Raw genomic sequence first — 23,622 nt, 5'->3', positions numbered from 1 at the left:
TTGTATATAACCTCTAGTTTAATATATTCACTATTCTAAAAAGAGATAAGCCTGTAGAAAGTACACTCACTTTCCATAGCCTCCTTAAAATTTATAAAGAATGCTTAATTAGTAGCCACGAAAATGTGTTCCATAGATTAGTAGTGTATGGTAGAAGATATGGGTGATTGTCCTTATGATAGTTTTATCTGCAAACTCAATAAGTAATCCATTTTTGACTTGACTGTGATAAATTTTAGAATAAGAAACAGCAGTTTGGGTCCCTGCTGCAGACATCATCCAGGGGACTGGCATTGGGGTTGAACCTCACTGGCAGCAAGTCAGAAGGGAGATCCCCCCCCCCACACACACACACACACACAAATGGGATATCAACAATCAAGTCGCAATTACAACAGGAAAGTCCAAACAATGCAAACAAGGGACATTCTTAGAGCATCCAGCTCAAATAAACAAAGAGATTACACCACTGGACCCCTCAAGACACTTTCTACATAAGGCCATTCCACAAAGACTGGGAGGCATAGAAGTTCATCTAATACATAGAAGCAAATACAGAGAGACAGCTAAAATGGGGAAAAATAACACCCAAATGAGAGAAAATAAGGAATCTCTAGAAAAATAACTACAACACATAGAGTTCAAAGCAATGGTTATAAAGATGCTTAAAGAACTTAGTGCAAAACAGCATGAAAAGGGAAATAGAGGCCATTAACAAGAACCAGACATAAATGAAGAATGATATATCTGATATGAAGAACACACTCAAAGGGATTAAAAGTAGATTGGATGAAGCAGAGGACCAAATCAGCAATTTGGAAGACAAGGTAGAAATAAATACCCAATTAGAGCAGCAAATAGAAAAGAGAAATAAAAAGCAAGAAGATAGCTTAAGGGAACTCTGGAACAACATGAAACGTAACAACATCTGTATTACAGGAATACCAGGAGTGGTAAAGGATGAGCAAGGAACAAAGAACCTGTTTAAAGAAATAATGACAGAAAACTTCCCCAACCTGGTGAAGGGAAATGTTACACAAGGTTCAGGAGGCACAGAGAATCCTAATCAAGAAGTATCAAAAGGGATCCACAACTAGACACATCATAATTAAAATGGCAAATGTTAAAGACAAAGAAAGGGAGAACCAAGATGGTGGCATAAGGTACAAACCTGTACATGCTGCCCCCCACAACAACATTAAAACCACAACTATAAGACAAAACAGCTATCATCCAGAACCACAGGAAAGTTCTACAACTAGAAGGAAAGAAAAAAGCGCACTGAGACCGAGTAGGAGGGGAACAGCACCAAGAACAGAGGTACAGAGGCCCGCGTGAGGCAGCTGCACCTGGGTGCGCGGTTTCTTTCAATCGGAAGGGGATACAAGCTCTCTAATGCAATGAACTCATTTACGGCGAGACACTGGGGTCCCAGGCTCTTACGGGGAAAAACGGGACTGTCCTGCAGCAGATCGGAAAGCAAGGGTGACTTTCTCACAGAGCTGCTCACAGGGATCATTGAGGCGGTGAGGGAGCGTGGCACTCAGGGAATCGCGAAGATGTGACGACACCATTGTTTGCTCTGCCCTGGTGTCTCCCTGAGACCCTGCCCCACTCAATTCACATCCCCTCCCAAGCTGTGATCAGCGGCACAAAGGAGGCACCTGTGCTTCTGCAGCCGAAAAAACTGCAGTTGGATCAGAGAGCTCCAAAACTTCCAAACTACAAACAAAGTAGAGAAATCTGTTGATATCGCTGTAGCAGTTCTTATAGACACAGCGGGTCCTCACAGTCAGCCAAAAATGCGAAGACAAAGAAACATGTCACAAATGAAGGAAATGGAGGAAAGCAAATGAATGGAGGACATAGAGTTCAGAACCACAGTTATAAGATTACTCAAGAATCTTCTACGAACCTCCAAGGAACTTAGTGAGACCTTCAAGGACCTTAATGAGAATGCCAAACAAATGGAAAAGGACCAGTCAGAAATTAAGCATACACTGACTGAAATAAAGAATACCACACAGCCGAAACCGGTTTGGCTCAGTGGATGGAGCGTCGGCCTGCAGACTGAAGGGTCCCAGGTTCAATTCCGGTCAAGGGCATGTACCTGGGTTGCGGGCACATCCCCAGTGGGAGATGTGCAGAAGGCAGGTGATCGGTGTTTCTCTCCCATCGATGTTTCTGACTCTCTGTCTCTCTCCCTTCCTCTCTGTAAAAAATCAATAAAATATATTTAAAAAAAAAAAAAAAGAATACCACACAGAGATCCAACAGCAGACGAGAGGATCCCAAGAATCAAGTCAAAGATCTGAAATACGAAGAAGCAAAAAACACCCATCCGGAAAAGCAAAACAAAAAAAGAATCCAAAAATATGAAGATAGCGTAAGGAGCCTCTGGGACAACTTCAAGAGTACCAACATCTGAATTATCGGGGTGCCAGAAGAAGAGAGAGAGCAAGATACTGAAAGCCTATTTGAAGAAATCATGACAGAAAACATCCCGTACCTGGTGAAAGAAATAGACTTACAAGTCCAGGAAGCGAAGAGAACCCCAAACAAGAGGAATCCAAAGAGGACCACACCAAGACACATCATAATTAAAATGCCAAGGGCTAAAGACAAAGAGAGAATCTTAAAAGCAGCAAGAGAAAAACAGTCAGTTACCTACAAGGGAGTACCCATATGACTGTCAGCTGATTTCTCAACAGAAACCATGCAGGCCAGAAGGGAGAGGCAAGAAATATTCAAAGTGATGAATAGCAAAAACCTACAACCAAGATTACTTTATCCAGCAAAGCTATCATGTAGAATTGAAGGTCAGGTAAAGAGCTTCACAGATAAGGAAAAGCTAAAGGAGTTCATCACCACCAAACCAGGATTATATGAAATACTGAAGGATATTCTTTAAGGGATAAATACCACATGATCTCACTCATTTATGGAATATAATGAACAACATAAACTGATGAACAAGGACTGATCCAGAGACGGAGAGGCATTGATTGGACTGTCGGGCCTTGGAGGGAAGGTAGGGGAGGGTGGGGGTAAGGGGGAGAGATCAACCAAAGGACTTATATGCAAGCATATAGGCCTAACCAATGGACATGGACAACGGGGGGGGGGGGGGCGGAGCTGAGGGCATGAACGGGGAGGGGGGCAGGTAGGGGATAACATGGGGATAAGGACACATATGTAATATCTTAATCAATAAAAAAAAGAAAAAAGAGAAAAGAAAGGCCAAAAAAAATAAGACAAAGGAAGATTCTTAAAGGCAGCAAGAGAGAGAGAAAAAAAATTACATACAAAGGAGTTCCCATTAGAATGTCAACTGACTTCTCAAGAGAAACACTTCAGGCCAGAAGGGAGTGGCATAAAGTACTCAAAGTAATGAAAAACAAGGGCCTAAATCCAAGACTATGTATCCAGGGAGGCTATCATTTAAAATTGAAGGTGAAATAAAAAGCTTTCCAAATGAAAAAAGTCTAAAAGAGTATGTTACCACCAAACCACCAATGCAAGAAATGTTAAAGGGACTGCTCTAAGGAAAAGAAAAAGAGCAAGAGGATCATAGCAATAAAGAAAATAAAAATTGCAATAAATAAATACCTATCAATAATAACCTTAAAGGTAAATGGACTAAATGCTCCAGTTGAAAGACATGGGGTGACTGAATGGATAAAAAAAACATGACCCATATATATGCTATCTACAAGAGGCCCACCTCAGAGCAAAAGACATACACACACTGAGACTTAAGGGATAGAAAAATATACGCCATGCAAATGGAAAGGGAAAAAAAGCTGGAGTAGCAATATGCCTTTCAGACAAAATTGACTTCAAAACAAAGACCATAACAAAGAAGGCCACTTCATAATACTAAAGGGAATGATTCAACAAGAAAATATAACCTTTGTAAACATATATGCACTCAATATAGGAGCACTCAAGTACATTAAAAATTCTTGATGGACTTTAAGGGAGACAGCAAAACAGTCATAGAGAGGGACTGTAACACCCCACTAACATCACTGGATAGGTCTTCCAGGAAAAAATTAACAAGGAAACAGAGGCCTTAAATGACATCATAGATCAAATGGATCTAACCAATATTTACAGAACATTTAACCCAAAGCAACAGAATATCCATTCTTCTCAAGTGCACATGGAACATTCTCAAAGATAGACCACATGTTAGGGAACAAAATAAGTCTACACAATTTCAAGAAGACTGATATAACACCAAGCATCTTCTCGGAATACAATGGCATTAAGTTATAAATCAATTACAATAAAATACACTCAAATTCATGGAGGCTAATAATAGCATGTTATTAAACAACTAGTAGCCCTGTGCATGAATCTGTGCACCAGTAGGTCGCTGCTGCCCTCCTGTAGATCTCCGCCTCCTGCTTGCTTGCTGCCCTGCCCTCTCCTGTAGCTCTCCACAGCCTGCTTATACCTCGCTGGCCCACCATCCTGCTGATACGTGATCTGGTCATGTGCTTGGTAGTTACCATAACCAGGGCTTAATGGCTAATTAGTATATTCCTCTCTTATTATATAGGATGAATGGGTTACCAATGAGATCAAGCAAGGAATTAAAAAGTTCCTGGGAACAAGTGAAAATTTATACACAACCAGCCAAAACCTATGGGACACGGTGAAAGCCATCCTGAGAGGGAAGTTCATAGCACTACAGGTCTACCTCAAGAAACAAGTAAAAGGACTAATAAACTATCTAACCCTATAACTAAATTAACTAGAAAGAGAACAGCAAGAAAAGCCCAGAGGAAGTAGAAGAAAGGAAATAATAAAGATCAGAGCAGAAATAAATGACATAGAGACAAAACAAAACAAAAAACAGCACAAAAGATTAATCCAAGATCGGGTTCTTTGAAAAGATAAACAAGATTGACGAACCTCTAGCCAGACTCATCAAGAAACAAAAAAAGAGGACCCAAATAAATAAAGTCAGAAATGAAAGAGGTGATATAACAATGGACATCACAGAAATACAAAGAATTGCAAGCAAATACTAAACAACTATATGCCAACAAACTGGACAACATGGTTAAAATGGACAAATTCCTAGAAACATGCAATCTTCCAAAACTCAATCGGGAAGAATCAGAAAACCTAAATAGGCCAATAACAACTGATGAAATTGAAGCAGTAATTTTAAAAACTTCCAGCAAACAAATGTCCTGAACCCAATGGATTTACAGGTGAATTTTACCAAAAATTCGAAAAAGAACTGACACCTATCCTCCTCTAACTATTCCAAAAAAAATTCAAGAGGAAGAACACTTCTAAGATCTTTTTACAAAGGCAGCTTATCCTAATTCCAAAACCAGATAAAGACATTACAAAGCAAGAAAACTACAGGCCAATATCCCTGATGAACATAGATGCTAAAGTCCTCAAAAAATATAAGAAAATCCGATCTAGCAATATATTAAAAAGATCATACACCATGACCAAGTGGGATTTATTCCAGGGATGCAAGGCTGGTACAATATTCACAAATCAACCAAATGTGATACATCATATAAACAAATTGAAAGATAAAAACCACATAATCATATCAATAGATTCAGAAAAAGGATTTGACAAAATACAGCACCCTTTTTTGATAAAAACTCTCAGTAAAGTGGGAGTAGAGGGATCATACCTCAACATAATAAAGGCCATATAAAACAAACCTACAACCAACATAATACTCAATGGGCAAAAACTTAAAGCATTTCCCTTAAGAACGGGAACAAGACAAGGATGTCCGTTTCACCACTCTTACTCAACATAGTAATGGAAGTCCTAGCCATAACAATCAGATAAGAAGAGATAAAAGGCATCCAAATTGGAAAGGAGGAAGTAAAATTGTCATTATTCACAGTTGACATGATATTGTACAGAGAAAACCCTAAGGATTCCACCAGGAAACTACTAGACTTAATAAATGAATTCGGCAAGGTAGCAGGATACAAAACTAACACCCACAAATTGATGGAATTTTTATACCCCAATAATGAACTCTTGGAAAGAGAAACTAAAAAAAAAAAATCCCATTTACCATTGCAACAACAACAGACGATACTTAAGAATAAACTTAACCAAAGACATAAAAGACCTGTACTTGGAAAATTATAGGACATTGATAAAAAGAAATAGAGGAAGATACAAACAAATGGAAGGGTATGCCATGTTCATGAGTTGGAAGAATTAGCATCATTAAAATGTCTATACTACCCAAAGCAATCTACAGATTCAACACAATCCCTATTAAAATACCAATGGCATACTTCACAGAGCTAGAAAAAAAACTCCATAAATTTATATGGAACCATAGAAGACCCTGAACAGCTGCAGCAATCTTGAGAAAGAAGAATGAAGTAGGAGGGATCACAATACTGGATATCAAGTTATACTACAAAGCCATTATAGCCAAAATACCTAGTACTGGCAGAATAACAGGCATATAGACCAATGGATCAGAACAGAGACCCCAGAAATTGACCCACACCATTATGGTCAATTAATATTTGACAAAGGAGGCAAGAATATAGAATGGAATAAAGACAGTCTCTTCAACAATGGTGCTGGTAAAACTGGACAGACACATGCAAAAAGAGGAAACTATCCCACCAACTTACACCATACACAAGAATAAACTCAAGATGGATAAAAGATTTAAATGTAATGCATGAAACCATAAAAAACCTTAGAGGTAAAATCTCATACATAGGCAGTAAAATCTCAGCCATCTCACGTAGCAATATGTTTACATATACATCTCCTAGGGCAAAAGCAACTAAGGAGAAAGTAAACAAATGGGGCTACATTAAAATAAAAAGCTTCTGCACAAAAAAGAAAAAGCTTCTGCACAAAAAAGAAAGCACCATCAAACTGAAAAGGGAACCCACTGAATGGGACAATATATTTGCCAATGATACACCTGATAAGGGGCTAATATCCAAAATATATACAGTGCTCATACAACTCAACAAAAAGAAGACAAACAATCCAATTTAAAAATGGGCCAAGACCTGAACAGGCATTTCTCCAAAGAGGACATACAAATGCTCAAGAAAAGCAAGAAAAAATGCTCAAAGTCACTAATAATCAGAGAAATGCAAATTAAAACCACAATGAGATATCACCTTACACCTGTCAGAATGGCTAATATCAAAAAATCAAAAAACTGCCCTGACCAGTTTGGCTCAGTGGATAGAACGTTAGCCTGCAGACTGAAGGGTCCCAGGTTTGATTCCTGTCAAGGGCATGTACCTTGGTTGTGGGCACATCCCCAGTAGGGAGTGTGTAAGAAGCAGCTGAATCGATGTTTCTCTCTCATCGATGTTTCTAACTCTCTAACCCTCTCCTTCTCCCTTCCTCTCTGTAAATAAAATCAATAAAATATATATTTTTAAAAATCAACAAACAACAAGTGCTCGCAAGGATGTGGAGAAAGGGGAATGTTCACTGCTGGTGGGAATGCAGACTGGTGCAGCCATTATGAAAAACAGTATGAAATTTCCTCAAAAAATTAAAGATGGAATTTTCATTTGACCCAACAATCCCACTTCTGGGAATATATCCTAAAAACCCTAAGGCAGCAATCAGAAAGAATATATGCACCCCTATGTTCATAGCCCCGTAATTTACAATAGCTAAGATTTGGAAACAGCATAAGTACTCTTCAGTAGATGAATGGAGATGAATGGATTAAAAAGCTGGTGGACATTTACACAATGGAATAATATGCAGCTATAAAAAAAGAGGGATCTCTTACCCTTTAGGACAGCATGAATGTACCTGGAAAATAGCATGCTAAGTGAAATAAGCCAAACTGAGAAAGACAAATATAACATGATCTTACTTATTTGTGGAATCTAATGAACAAAATGAATTGACCAACAAAATAAGACCCAAAGCAGGGAGACATGGAATAGACATACCTCAATGATGTGGGGTTGGGAAGACAAGAAGACATAAACCAAAGAACTTACATACTTATAGGCATAGCCCATGGACATGGGCAATAGGGTAGTGAAGACCTGGGGGTGGGTGAATAGGGGTTGGGAGGAAGGGGAAAAAGGGGGGAGGGGAATGGGAGATATCTGTAATACTATCAACAATAAAAATATACTTTAAAAAATTAGAATAAACTAGTGAAGTAACAACATTAATGTCTATTTCCAGTAAATAGCAAATACATTACTTAGAGCATTTTCTATTTCCCATGTACGTTACTGAAAACTCTACAATACATGCATCATACTATTTAAGCTCCAAAATCATTCTAAAATGTAGGTAACAAAATATTCACAATTACACAGTAGTGTCATAGATGATTTAAATTTTAACTTACAGTTGATCTAATACTAGAAAAATGATCCCTTGTGCTAACTTCCTATTGTTATTAATATTGATAATTATTTTTGACATTTTAAAACACATTAAAATATAATTTTTCAAGGCATTTTAAAATACCTCACCAAATTATGTTCCTATCAAAAGATGTGGAAAAAATAATCAGGTAAATAAATTAAAATAGTTTATAATAAGTAGGGTTAGAATTCAAGTACTGCCTGTTTTCCCCAATTCCATTTTAGTGACAAGAACACAAAAGAGTCATAGGCATAGAGAATGGACTAGTAGTTGCCAGAGAGGAGGAGGTTTGGGGGTTGGGTGAAAATGGTGAAGGGACTAAGAAGTACAAATTGGTACTCACAAAATAGTCTCAGGGATATGAATGTAATCAATAATATTGTGATAATTATTTATGGGGCCAGATGGGCACTGGAAATATCAGGGGTAACACTATGTAAAGTATATGATTATCTAATTACTAAGCTGTACACCTGAAACCAATATAAAATAAAATTGAAAGAAAAACACACAAAAGATTTAAAGATTTTGATGAAAATATGACTACAGGTCAAATTATATTCCTAAAAATATAGCCACCAAATACATAGCAAAATTTTGATATTGTTAGCTTATGATATGGATGTCAGTCATGTCCTGTCACTACCATACTTTCCTTCTGTAAGGTTTTCCAAAAAATGATGACAGGTACGAAGTCAACAACTCATGGTATATGTGAAAATAACCTGCATGCCATGCCACTTCAAGACTCAGCCTACTCAAAAAAAAAAAAAAAAAAAAAGACAGCCTACTCTTATGACTGGTTCCCAGAGAATATTCATCCTCATTCTTGGCATAAATTTCAAGCTCACCTCTATTGTCTTAACCCAAGGGTGAGGAACGTCCTGCCCACGGGCCATATAAGGCCCGCAAAATCATTTGGTCAGACCCTGCCAAGGTATTAGGGGTGAGTTAATTAAATGTTTGACCAAATATAGTAGGCTAGTTTTTAGGTTGATAATTTTGTATGGCCCTCAAATGATGCTATAAATATCCAAATGGCCCTTGGCAGATAAACGTTCCTCGCCCCTTAAGACTTGAGCCATCTATGACACCAACATGCTTTTTTTTTTTTTAAGCCTTCCCTTTACTGTCTTCTTGGCATACTAGTCTTATGAGAAGTTTATGCCATAAACTTTGTGAGTGCTCTACCCTCAAATACTCCCAAATCCTACCAAATAAAACTCACTCATCATTCACTTCATTAAAAGGTTGTTCCTTTAAAGGAAACCTATTGTAAAACCTATGCTAACCTAGTTAGTTCCTTTGGTATATTTTAAATAATTAAATGTATTAAAATGTTATTTAAAATTAAAAAAATTCAGGTATATTCCACTTGTGTGAATCATTCTAAATCAAGACAAGTATAACTCTTATAACTGCATAAACCTGTTCTGTCAGTCACGATTGTTGTTTTTTTAATACTCATCTGAGGGCATGATTTTTATTGATTTCAGAGAGCGGAGGGAGAGAGGTAGGGCAAGAGGTGGAGAGAGAGAGAGAGAGAGAGAGAGAGAGAGAGAGAGAGAGAGAGACCAATGTGAGATAGAAACATCAATCGGTTGCCTCTTGTAAGCACCCCGAACTGGGGGTCAAACCCACAACCTAGGTTTGTGCCCTGATAGAAAATCAAACATGCTACCTATCTGTGTACCTGATAACACTCCAACCAACTGAGTGACACTGGCCAGGGCAGGCAGGGTTTGTTTTGTTTTTTCAACCAGTTTACATTCAATACCATTCTGCACCAGTTTCAGATATATAGCAAAGTGGAAGCATATTTCTTTACAAATTTTGATCAATCTTTGAGCTCTAAAGTCTTTTACATAAACAAGTTATTTGCATAAATATTTTGTTAGAGATATATGTATATGAGTATTATAATCTTAATGACCAAATTTCCATTTATTTCATTAATGGCAAATGTGAATTTCACCAATAGTTAAACTGATCATGGGAATATCTCCAAACAACCAGAACTAACCCTGTACTAAGAAAGAAAATTTTGGTAAATTGATTTGATATATTTTATTTCACGATCCCCTGATATTCAAAGCACCTATGTAACATCTCCAGAAAAATACATTTTCACATAAAATCATTTAACTAGAAATTATTGAGTATCTACTATGTGTCAATCTGTGCTTGGCCTACATATTCAGTAAAAGACATAGTTTGTGCATATAGTTGCTATATTTTTGTACTATTCCCTTGATATTTCCATATTCAACACAACAGTACAAATTTTAGCATAGTACTGAGCATATAGTAAGTGCTAAATATATACTTGATTGATATTAAAATATTAAAATCATTTAGGACTAATAATTTTAGCTGATCCCATTCTTACCACCTTTCTACCCTTATACTGTGGGGTTGGCAGACAGCAATAAGTTCCAAAGCAAAAAATAAAATTCCATAATCTTCATGAAGATACAAAGGAGGAATGGAAGGAGAGCATACTCTTATGTTATATTAAGAATACTAGTAGAATAGCCCTGGCCGGTTGCTCAGTGGTTAGAGGATTGGCCCACAGACTGAAGGGTCTCAGGTTTGATTCCAATCAAGGGCACATCCATCATACCTCGGTTGCAGGCTTGATCTCCGGCGCAGGTCAGAGCACATGCAGTAGGCAACCAGTTGATGTGTCTCTCACATTGATGTTTCTCTCTCTCTGTGTCTCTCCCTCCCTTCTACTCTCTCTGAAAAATCAATGGAAAAAATATCCTCAAGTGAGGATTAACAGAAGATAAAAGAATAGAATACATTTTTCAATCATTGGCAGCATATAAGAATAATAAATAGTACATGTTAAAGCAGTAAATAAATGTAGCATGTTGGCTTTTGAAGTCAATGTTTAAACTTAACTGAACTTTATAATATTCTTGAATTTACATTTATTATTTTTGTTTATATTACCTAAGCCAGTAACAACTTTCTTCGTATTTATTCAGCATGTGGGTTTCTACTCCAAAGTTGTAACAGAGAATAAGAAGATATTCAGTCTGCAATTTTAAAAAAAAAGATAATCAGATTCATGATTTCCTTAACATTAAAATATCTATAGAGATCATATTGGGCTTCTGGTCAAGATGGCAGTATAGGTAGATGCAGTACTGGCATCCTTCCACAACCATATCAAAATTACAGTTAAACTACAGAACCACCATTATTCAGAATCACTTGATATCTAGCTGAACAGAAGTCCTATAATTTATATATACAGAAACAGCCACATGGAGACTGGTAGGAGGGACAGAGAGCTGTGTAACAGGCAGATCCCACAGCCACATGTGGTACTTAAAAATAGGGAGGAAGAGATCAACCAAAGGACTTGTATGCATGCATATGAGCATAACCAATGGACATAGATGGGGGGGTTGCATGAGGGAATGTGCTGGGGGTTGGGGTGGCTGGGGAGAGGTCAATGGGAGAAAAATGAGACTTATGTAATACATTAAACAATAAAGAACTTAAATTTTTAAAAAATAGGGAGGGATATCTGAGCTGCTGAGGTCCTCCCTAAGAATGGAGGGGTCCCATCCACACACCAGGCCCCCCTGACCAGAGTTCCAGTATCATGAAGAGAAGTCCCATATCTTCAGGAGGTGAAAACCAGCAAGGATTCCTTTGTTTAGCTCTCCCCCAACAGAACCAGCAGGTAAGTGCCTTATTTGAGTCTTTATCAACCTAACACTATTCACCTTGATACCTCGCCCCATCCAACCTGCAGGTCCCCCAAGCCATATTCAGTGGATTTTCAATACAAATGGCTTTTCTTAGCTCATGTTGCAGACATTCCAGAAATCTCTCAAAGGTCCACAGAACCCAAACAAGCAGCATCTGGCCTCGGTGTGCCCTGTACTACTTGCTAAACAGCCCTAAGTCCAGCACTAGCAGCAGCCGGCCTTAGTCCACAGCTTGGCCTCTTCTGGGCATCTCCAAGCACAACAGAAGTAGCAGCCATCTGCAGCTCACTCTGTAGCTCATGCCAGGTGGTAGCTGATCTTTGCCTAAATCCCCAGGAGGCACCAGAAGCAGCGCACCTGGTAGACAGATCAGACCATTCTGGAGAACCACCCAACCACCTCCAGAAGCAGTGAACACAAGGGGTGAACTCAGCAAACACCAGAGTCTTGCTGAAGAGAGTCCTGCTCCTTGGGGTTGGGCCCTGCACACCAGCTCCTCTGCTGCAGTTGGGGCCAGTCCTTGCAAATGATTAGCCTGGAAGTAAATCCATCTCATTGACATGCCAATGGCAATCAAGGCTCAACTACAATAGGAGGGTACAGACAGCTGACATGGAGAGCTGCACCTGGAATGCCCAGCTCAGGTGACTGAGGAGGCTGTGCCTAATAGGCTCTACAGAATAAATAGAAACAAACAAAGGGAGGCAACCAAAATGAGGAGACAAACAAACATGTCCCAAATGAAATAACGGAACAAAACTACAACAAAATAACTAAATACAATAGAGAGAAAAAATATACTAGATGCAGAGTTCAAAACACTGGTTATAAGGATGCTCAGTGAACTTAGGGGAAGATTAGAAGAACTTAGTGAGAACTTCAAAGAGATAGGAAACATAAAAATGGAGACAGAAAACATTTTAAAAGTCAGAAATGAATAAAACAATAACTGAAATGAAGAATATGTTACAGGGAATCAACAGTAAAGTATATAAAGCAGAGGTTCAAATCAATGATTTGGAAAAAAAATAAAGCAGAAAACACCTAATCAGAACAGCAAAAAAGAAAGAATCCAAAACATAAAGATAGTTTAAGGAGCCTCTGGGACAAATTCAAGCATACCAACACTTGCATCATGGGGGTGCCAGAAGGAGAAAAAAAGAGAGCAAGAAATTGAAAACCTATTTGAAAAATATAATAATTAAAAAGTTCCCGAAGAAACCAAGATGGTGGCATAGGTAAACACTGGAAATTGCTGCCTCCCACAACAAATTCAAAAATACAACTAAAAGACAAAACGGACATCATCCAGAACCACAGGCAGGCTGGCTGAGTGGAAATTCTACAACTAGGAGGAAAGAGAAAAGCACACTGAGACTCAGAGGAGGTGCGGTGTGGAAGTAAAGAGCAGAGGTATGGACGCGCACGCCGAAATGGCTGGCAACTGAGTACATGGTGCATGTGAAGAGGGCTGGCAGCTGAGGACGAGGTGCACGTGGAGAGGGCTGGAAACTGAGGACACGGTTGACTTTTTCAATCGGGAGGGAGTTTCAAGCTCCCGACTGCTCTGAACTCCAGTTCCAGGTGAGTCTCTGGGGACCCAGACTAATAGGGGAAGAAACTGGACTGCCTAGCATTGGGAAGAACTGGAGGGCGGCTTTCTCTCAGAGGTGCTTGCAGCGATTACCGGGACACTGAGACTCGGGGCCTCTTAGGGTAAGACTGGGAAGCAGCCAAAGCTGCTTGCTCCGCCCTGTTGATCCCCTGAGGCCCCGCCACACCCAAGCTTTGTGCAGAGGCATTTGCATATGAAAGGCCTGGCCCTTTGCAAGCTGAAAATTACCTAACAAATTGCAGCTGGATTAGAGAGACCCAGAACTTCCAAAAGAAGGTCCAAGGCCCCACAGCAGCTTGCATTGATTCACAGCTGGGCCTCATCTGGCCACCTCCAAACCCCAAACAAAGAAGAGGAACTCTCCATAGCTCCTGCCGGGTAGCCTCAGGCAGTGGCTAAATTAGCACCTCCTTAGAGATCCAAGAGCCAGTGTGCCCAGTGGTGACAGTGGGACCATCCAGATTACAACTCCTCAGATCCATAAGGGACACACTCAGAGGGCAGACTCAGTGATCACCAAAGCCCCACTGAAGCAAGTCTTGCCCCATAAGGGTGTCTTCAGCACAGAAGTTCTCCTACCATAGACAGAGCTGATTCTCACAGCCAATTGGCCTGGAGGTCAATTCCTCCCAGTGATACCTACAACAATTAAAGCTTAACTACAACAAGACTGTGCAAAAAGCCCACAAAGGGGTGCACCAAGAGTGTCCACCTCAGGTAATTGGGGAGGCTGAGCCACTGGGCCCTATAGGACAACTAACATAGAAAACCACTCTATCAACACAGGGAAGCATAAAAAATGCAGAGACAAAGAAACAGGTCACAAATGACAGAAATGGAGGAAAGCAAACTACTGGATATAGAGTTCAAAACCACACTTTAAGGTTTTTCAAGAATTTTCTAGAAATCGCCGATAAATTTAGTGAGACCATCAAGAAATCTAGTGAGACCCTCAAGGTTATGATAAAGGACCAACTAGAAATTAAGCATACACTGACTGAAATAAAGGATATTATGCAGAGTTCCAATAGCAGACTAGAGGATCGCAAGAACCCAGTCAAAGATTTGAAATACGAAGAAGCAAAAAACACCCAACCGGAAAAGCAAAATGAAAAAAGAATACAAAAATATGAAGATAGCGTAAGGACAGCTTCAAGCACACCAACATCCGAATTATAGGGGTGCCAGAAGAAGAGAGAGAGCAAGATATTGAAAACCTATTTGAAGAAATAATGACAGAAAACTTCCCCTACCTGGTAAAAGAAATAGACTTACAAGTCCAGGAAGCGCAGAGAACCCCAAACAAGATGAACCCAAAGAGGCTCACACCAAGACACATTATAATTAAAATGCCAAAGGTTACAATGAGAAAGAATCTTAAAAGCAGCAAGAGAAAAGCGGTTAGTTATCTATAAGGGAGCTCCCATAAAACTGTCAGCTGCTTTCTCAGCTGAAACTTTGCAGACCAAAAGGGATTGGAACAAAATATTCAAAGTGATGAAAAGCAACCAAGATTACTCTACGCTATCATTTAGAATCAAAGGACAGATAAAGAACGTCCCTAACAAACTCAACCGGCATGGCTTGGTGGTTGAGCATCAACCAATGAACCAGAGGACCACAGTTCATTTCCAGTAAGAGTATATGCCCAGGGTTGCTGGCTTGATCCCCAGTAGGGGGCATAAAGGAGGCAGCAAATCAGTGATTATCTCTCATCATTAATGTCTCTATCTCTCCCTCTCCATTCCTCTCTGAAATCAATAAAAATATATTAAAAAATAACCCACTCTTCCTTATCAAAATCTCCCAATTTATTTCTTTAAATTTCTTTATTGATTAAGTTATTACATATCTGTCCATATCCCCACATTACCCCCCATTCCCCCACTCATGCCCTCACCCCCCTGTTTTCTGTGTCCATTGGTTAGGCCTATATGTTTGCATGTAAGTCCTTTGGTTGATCTCTCCCCCTTACCCCCACCCTCCTACCTTCCCTCTGAGGTTTGATGGTCTGATCAATGCTTCTCTGTCTCTGGATCTGTTTTTGTTCATCAGTTTATGTTGTTGATTATATTCCATAAATGAGTGAGATCATGTGATATTTATCTTTTTCTGAGTGGTTTATTTCACTTAGCATAATGCTCTACAGTTCCATCCATGCTGCTGCAAATGGTAAGAATTCCTTCTTTTTTACTGCAGCATAGTATTCCATTGTGTAGTTGTACCAGTTTTTTAATCCACTCATCTGCTGATGGGCACTTAGGCTGTTTCTAAATTTTAGCTATGGTGAATTGTGCTGCTATGAACACAGGGGTGCATATATCCTTTCTAATTGGTGTTTCTAGTTTCTTGGGATATATTCCTAGAAGTGGGATCACTGGGTTAAACAGGAGTTCCATTTTTGTTTTTTTGAGGAAATTCCTTACTGTTCTCCACAGTGGCTGCACCAGTCTGCATTCCCACCAGCAGTGCATGAGGGTTCCTTTTTCTCCACATCCTCGCTAGCACTTGTCATTTGTTGATTTGTTGATGAATAGTCATTCTGACAGGTGTGAGATGGTACCCCATTGTCGTTTTGATTTGCATCTCTCGGATGATTAGTGACTTTGAGCATGTTTTCATGTCTTTTGTCCTTTCTTCTGTCTTCTTTCAAAAAGTATCTATTTAGGTCCATTGCCCACTTTTTGATTGGGTTGTTTATCTTCCTTTTGTTAAGTTGTATGAGTTCCCTGTAAATGTTGGAAATTAAAACCTTATCGGTGATAACATTTGCAAATACGTTCTTCCATGCTGTGGGCTTTCTTGTTGTTTTGTTAATGGTTTCCTTTATCGTGTTCATGGATTGGTAGAATCAACATCATCAAGATGTCTATACTACCCAAAGCATCTATAGATTCAATGCACTCCCCCATTAAAATACCAATGGCATATTTCACAGACTTAGAACAAACTTTCCAAAAATTCATCTAGAATAAAAAAAGACCCCGAATAGCTCCAGCAATCCTGAGAAAGAAGAACAAAGTAGGTGGGATCTCAATACTAGATATCAAGCTGTATTACAAAGCCACTGTTCTCAAAACAGCCTGGTACTGGCACAAGAACAGACATATAGATCAATGGAATAGAATAGAGAACCCAGAAATTGACCCAAACCACTATGCAAAATTAATATTCGACATAGGAGGCATGAACATACAATGGAGTCAAGACAGCCTCTTCAATAAATGGTGTTGGGAAAACTGGACGGATACATGCAAAAAAATGAAACTAGACCACCAACTTATACCATACAGAAAAATAAACTCAAAATGGATAAAGGACTTAAACGTAAGACTGGAAACCATAAAAATACTAGAGGAATCTACAGGCAGCAAAATCTGAGACATATGTGAAGCAATTTCTTTACCGATACTGCTCCTAGGGCAATGGAAACTAAAGAGAAAATAAACAAATGGGACTACATCAAAATAAAAAGCTTTTGTACAGCAAAGGAAACCTCCCAATTTATTTAAAGAGGAGCTACAAAATATTCAGATTGGGGAATTAGTTATGTATAGAAAATACAATATATTACTAATAGAACTTGAAAGGTCCTTTAATAACAGGAAGTGGAAAATCTAATCATTGCTCAGCAAAGGAATAGGCTAAAATTCTTTTGTAGGTTGTCAAATTCAGTAAAAGGCTTTGAATTAGAGCAGCAGTCACCAACCGGTGGTCTGTGGACCACTGGTGGTCCGTGAGGCCCGAAAGGTTGGTGACCGCTGGATTAGAGAGTATACTCAACACCAAAAAATCCACCACTGAAGGGAGGAAAAATGATGTTTTTTCCAAAAATCAAGGCAAGTTTAAAAAATTCTAAAGTTCTGAAATGTGTCCAAAGCACTTATTTAGTCATAAGACTTATTTAGAAACTAAAGGCCCAGTGCATGAAATTCATGCATGGGTAGGGTCCCTAGCAGCTGCCAGCAGGGGCTTCCCTTCCCCCAGCCACCTGCCGCCACTGGCCAGGGGGAGGGGCCATGGGCATTTGGCCAGCTGCCCACCGCCCGAGTTGAACTCCTGGTCGAACTCTCAGTCAAGAGGACAATTTGCATATTAGGCTTTTATTATATAGGATACTTAGTTTAATAGACCCTCTTTAACAACAAACATTTTTTTACATAAATTACCATTGAGGTAAAAGTAGGAAAAAGCATGTGAATGGTGCCATAGGAAAAAATTATTTTATGGGTTATTCGGTATCTCAGTTCCTGCATCAATGCCATATTTTACAGAATTTTCATCTGTGAAAATACTGGCAAATTGCATAAGAAAATTTTTTAATAATTTAGCCATATATCCCCTTCAGGAACCATCTATCCAGAATCAAATTATAGCCATGCCATATAAAGGAGTCCTTTATAAATTTTACCACAGTAAGACTAGAAGCAGATCCTCAGTTAGGAATATGAGATCTGAGGCAAGTTATTCCATAACTAATATGTACAGACCTGTGTTGCCTCAAAAAGAGTCCCCCTTTGAATTACAGTACATTCAGAAGTTCAGTATGCATGCCTGAGCACATTAGACCTACTACATATTTAAATCTAAAATAAAGAGGAGTCTTGGTAATGTGGGTCTGGCAAGAATCCAGAAGTATTTAAATGCTTTCTTGACATTTCAGTAGAAAAGGCTTAACTCATTATAGGTTCACACAGGGACACGTCAATTATGTAGTTATACTGGAATTATGCAGCTCACACACATTTGCTACAGAAAGGCCTGCAACTAATTGTACAGAGGAAAATGGAAAATAAGGCTTTTGATGAACATTAAGTGTACTGAATCTTTATTCAATTTCCTCAGTATTTGTACTTGCCTTCACAAGCCCTGCAAGTGTACTTACATTAAATGTTATTTCCTAGGAAGAAAATAATACACAATAATAAACTTATGAGGACAAAACTACAAAATACTAAAATAGGTTTCAAGGGACCCACAGCATATTTTCAATGTAATGACAAAAATATATTGCAACTACCAATATTGCCCCATTCACTCATTCATTTATACATTCAATAATAAATATTTACTAAGCACTTCCTAACTATTAGGCATTAGAGATACATTAGTAAACAAAACAGACAAATATTTCTGTCCTCATGAAACATTTCTAATGGGGTATGAAGTACTAAGATGCATAAAAATATCTCTTTCCAAAATATGCAATGATACATCTGATCAGGTATTAATCTCAAAAATATGTAAAGAACTTACACAACTTTAAAAAAGACCAACAACCCAATGAAAAAATGGGCAAAGGACCTAAATAGACACTTCTTCAAAGAGGACATACAGATGCCCAAGAGACATATGAAAGACAAGTCTCACTAATCACCAAAGAGATGGAAATTAAAATTACAATGAGGTTTATTACTTCATACCTATCAGAATGACTACCATCAATAAGTCAACAAACAAGTGCTAGCGAAGATGTGAAGAAAAGGGACCACTGCTGGTGGGAATGCAGGCTGGTGTAGCCACCATGGAAAAAAATATGGCATTTCCTCAAAAAATTAAAAATTGAACTGCCATTTGACCCAGTGATCCTACTTTTAGGAATATATCGTAAGAATCCCAAAACACCAATCAGAAAGATTGGTGTTTCACCCCTATGTTCATAGCAGCTCACTTTACAATAGCTAAGATCTGAAAACAGCCCAAGTGCCCATCAGTAGATGAGCTGATAAAAAATATGTGGTATACTTATACCATGGAAAAAAAGAAGGATCTCTTACCACTGAGACAGCATGGAGAGACCTGGAAAGTATTACGCTAAGTGAAATAAGCCAGTCAGAGAAAGACAAGTATCACATGATCTCACTCATATGTGGAATCTAATGAGCAAAATAAACTGAAGAACAAAATAGATCCAGAGACATGGAAGCATGCAACAGACTGATGAATCTTCAGAGGGAAGGAGGGGGTGGAAAGAAATTAACCAAAGAACTTATATGCATACTAGAGGCCCAGTGCATGAATTCGTGCATGGGTGGGGTCTGGCTGTCCTGATCAGGGCTGATCAGGCCAGGCTGGCCAGGGGGAAGGAACACAGGAGGTTGGCCAGCCGGCCCCATCCCAGATCAGCTCCCCCACCTCAACCATCAGTGGCCCCTCCCACTGGCTGGCCCCACCCCTGAACAGGGTGGGAGGCCTGATCGGAGGTGGGGATGGCCAGGGGGAGGGGCCACAGATGGTTGGCAATCCTGCCCCGCCCCCTGGTCAACCTTCTGATCAAACTCCCCATCGAGGGGACACTTTGCATATTAGCCTTTTATTATATAGGATATGCATAACCCATGGACACAGACAACAGTGCAGTAAAGGCCTGGGGAGGGGACAGGAGCAGGGTAGAGGGGGTCAATGGGGGACATATGTAATACTTTCAACAATAAAGATAAACTTAAACATATAGATATAGATATAGATAGATAGATATCTTCCTATGGAGTGCTAACATCTCATTTTGCAAGCAATATATAATGGAAATAAAAATAAAAAAAAGGTAGAGCTATAAGTCCATTGCATATTGGTTTTTACTAATGCATTATATGATCTCCAGGACTCATGGGATTTCTAGAACCTCCAGCCACTGTTACATCTCCTGGGCCAAAAATGATAGCTCCAACTGAATACCTACTTTACAATGACAAAATCAGATATAAAATGATTTTTTAAACTCAATTATATATTGCTGCTGAAAATGAGTTTGATCACTAACTTTGTTACAAGGCTTTTTTTTTAAGTTAACTAGATAACTTCATTTTCTGCAAATTAGTTTGCAAATTGGGTTTTTATAAAATTCAGTAAAACCAACTTCCTATTATTTTTCCAGTCACAAATTCTAAGCTATTTTTCTTCATGATTGTGTTTTCCTTTAAACATTTATAGGTTCAATTATAATAGTGTAGTAATAATTGAATTATAATTGCCTGGATTTCTTCCTTAATGGCCTTAAGACATTTAACTTCTAATCCCTCCCTCACTCAGCTTTCTCTAATCCTCAGATTATCTCAGTAATAATCAACAATAGTCCATTAGTTATTTCTCCTGGTGCTTAAGACACAATTTTCAGTAGTTGAGTGTTGACCTATGAACCAGAAGGTCATGGCTTGATCCCTGGTCAGAGCACATGCTGAAGTTGCAGGCTCAATCCCTAATAGGGGATGTGTGGGAGGCAGCTGATCAGTGATTCTCTCTCATCATTGATATTTTCTATCTCTCTCTCCCTCTCCCTTCCTCCCTGAAATCGATAAAAATAGATATTAAAAAAAAGGTAAAGATAAAAATTATGAAGAGCAAATACATATCTATCAACAAGTGAATCTAAAAATCAAGTGAATAAATAATCTGATGAACAGAGTAAACTGGTGAATATAATAGAACCAGGGGCATGGAAAGGGAGTGGACTGACAATTCTTGGGGGGAAAGGGGTGTGGGGGTGCAGGAAGAGACTAGACAAAAATCGTACACCTATGGATGAGGACAGTGGGAGGGGTAAGGGCAGAGGGTGGGTGGGAACTGGGTGGAGGAGGGGGGGGAAGAGGAACAACTGTAATAATCTGAACAATAAAGATTTAATTTAAAAAAAACCACTTTATTTGCCTCTGAACAATACAGTATTACCTTCTGCTTTCATGTCAAAACCTTACAATTATTCCTAATCTAGTTTTGGGATACAGGAAAGATGTCTCAGAAAAAAAGAGAGCTGGTTAACTTAACTAATTAATTCCTTTTAAAACACTATGTTAGGGCTTCTCTAACCTTTATCTGATCATTTCCTGTCATTATAAGATTTCCTGACCTAGATTATCAGGTCCCTTGTCTAAGCCGTAAGCACATAAAAAAATACCATAAATAGTTTTACTGACCCAGGAACAGAGCTTTCAATGATATTTTTAGTGTTTCATTATTAAAGACTAGAGTCCTGGTGCATGAAATTTGTGCACTTGGGGGGGGGGGATCCTTCAGCCTGGCCTGCAGAGCCCTCTTGCAGTCCAGGGGCCCTCGGGGGATATCCAACTGCTGGCTTAGGCCCGCAGTCAGATGTCCTTAGCACTTCTGTGGAGGTGGGAGAGGCACCAGCCATGAGCCCAGCTTCTGGCTGAGCGGCACTCCCCCAGTGAGAGCACACTGACCACCAGGGGGCAGCTCCTGTGTTGAGTGTCTGCCCCCTGGTGGTCAGTGAGCGTCATAGTGATTGGCTGTTCTGCCATTTGGTTGATTTGCATATTAGTCTTTTGTAAAATAGGATAAGCAGCCAATGGTCATTGGACATTTGAGGAAAGCATATAATACAGTGGTTCTCAACCTTCTGGCCCTTTAAATAGAGTTCCTCATGTTGTGACCCAACCATAAAATTATTTTGGTTGCTACTTCATAACTGTAATGTTGCTACTGTTATGAATTGTAATGTAAATATCTGATATGCAGGATGGTCTTAGGCGACCCCTGTGAAAGGGTCATTCGACCACCAAAGAGGTTGCAACCCACAGGTTGAGAACCGCTGATCTAATAGAACAGCAAAGACTGAGCACATACAAACACACAAACAGAAAAAGTCACCTTGGCCCTAACCGGTTTGGCTCAGTGAATAGACTGTCGGCCTGCGGACTCAAGGGTCCCAGGTTCGATTCCGGTCAAGGGCATGTACCTTGGCTGCGGGCACATCCCCAGTGGGGAGTGTGCAGGAGGCAGATGAATCGATGTTTCTCTCTCATCGATGTTTCTAACTCTCTATCCCTCTCCCTTCCTCTCTGTAAAAAAATCAATAAAGTATTTTTAAAAAAGAAAAAGAAAAAGTCACCTTGGAGAAAACAGAGATTATGCAGAGAAAAAATATTGGGGACAAAAATTTGTCAATATCTTCTAAGAGAGAAAATAAGATACTGCAACCCTGAAATAACAGGATGCTGTGAAACAAGTGTTGGTTAGGATGTGGAAAAAAGGGGAACTCTCATACACTGTTGGTGGAATTGTAAATTGGTGCAGCCACTATGGAAGACTGTGTGAATGTTCCTCAAAAAGCTAAAAACGGAACTACCATATGACCCAGCAATTCCACTTCTGGGTAGAAAACAAAAGAAAACAAAAACACTAATTCAAATAAAATGCACCTGTGTTCATTGCAGTATTATTTATAACTACAGGCCCGGTGCATGAAATTCGTGCACTGGGGGGGGGTGACCCTTAGTCTAGCCTGCACCCTCTCCAGTCTGGGACCCCTTGGGGGATCCCTGTGGGATTGGGCCTAAACCAGCAGTCGGACATCCCTCTCAGAATCCAGGGCTGCTGGCTCCTAACCGCTCCCCTGCCAGCCTGATTAACACCTAACTGCTCCCCTGCCGGCCTGATTGCCCCCAACTGCCCTCCATTGCTGACCTGTTCTTGCCCCCATCGGCCCTCCCCTGCCAGCCTGATCTTGCTGCCAACTGACCTCCCCTGCTGGCCTGATGGCCCCCAACTACCCTCCCCTGCCAGCCTGGTCCACCCCAACTGCCCTTCCCTGCTGACCTGTTCTTGCCCCCAACGGCCCTCCACTGCCGGCCTGATCTCGCCCCTAACTGCCCTTCCCTGCAGGCCTGATCACCCCATAACTGCTTCTGCCTGCCTGATCACCCCTACCTGCCCTCTCCTGCCAGCCTGATCTCGCCCCCAATTGCCCGCCTCTGCCAGTCAATTTGGTTCTGATTGGTCAGTTTCTATGCCAGTCAGCGTCAAAAGCTCCACCTCCTAGGCAGCCATTGGCTCCTGGCACTTCACTCAGATTTGGTTCTGATTGGTGGGTTTCTATGCCAGTCTGCGTCAAAAGCTCCACCTCCTAAGCAGCCATTGGCTCCTCACAGTTGA

General features: G+C 39.8%; 1 protein-coding gene across 1 annotated transcript in view; it reads right to left on the bottom strand.

The window, feature by feature from the left end:
* Positions 1–23,622, bottom strand: part of TEX11 (testis expressed 11) — a 422,533-nt gene that overhangs the window by 284,246 nt on the left and 114,665 nt on the right. Inside the window, exon 8 of the mRNA XM_059678680.1 lies at positions 11,350–11,435. Coding sequence (XP_059534663.1) covers positions 11,350–11,435 — 86 coding nt within the window. The remainder of the gene's footprint in view (positions 1–11,349; positions 11,436–23,622) is intronic.

The sequence above is a fragment of the Myotis daubentonii genome, chromosome X, assembly GCF_963259705.1.
Source record: "Myotis daubentonii chromosome X, mMyoDau2.1, whole genome shotgun sequence".
NCBI classification, from domain to species: domain Eukaryota; kingdom Metazoa; phylum Chordata; class Mammalia; order Chiroptera; family Vespertilionidae; genus Myotis; species Myotis daubentonii.
The sequence above is the reverse complement of the archived record's forward strand: the minus strand, read 5'-3'. Positions and strand labels throughout refer to the sequence as shown.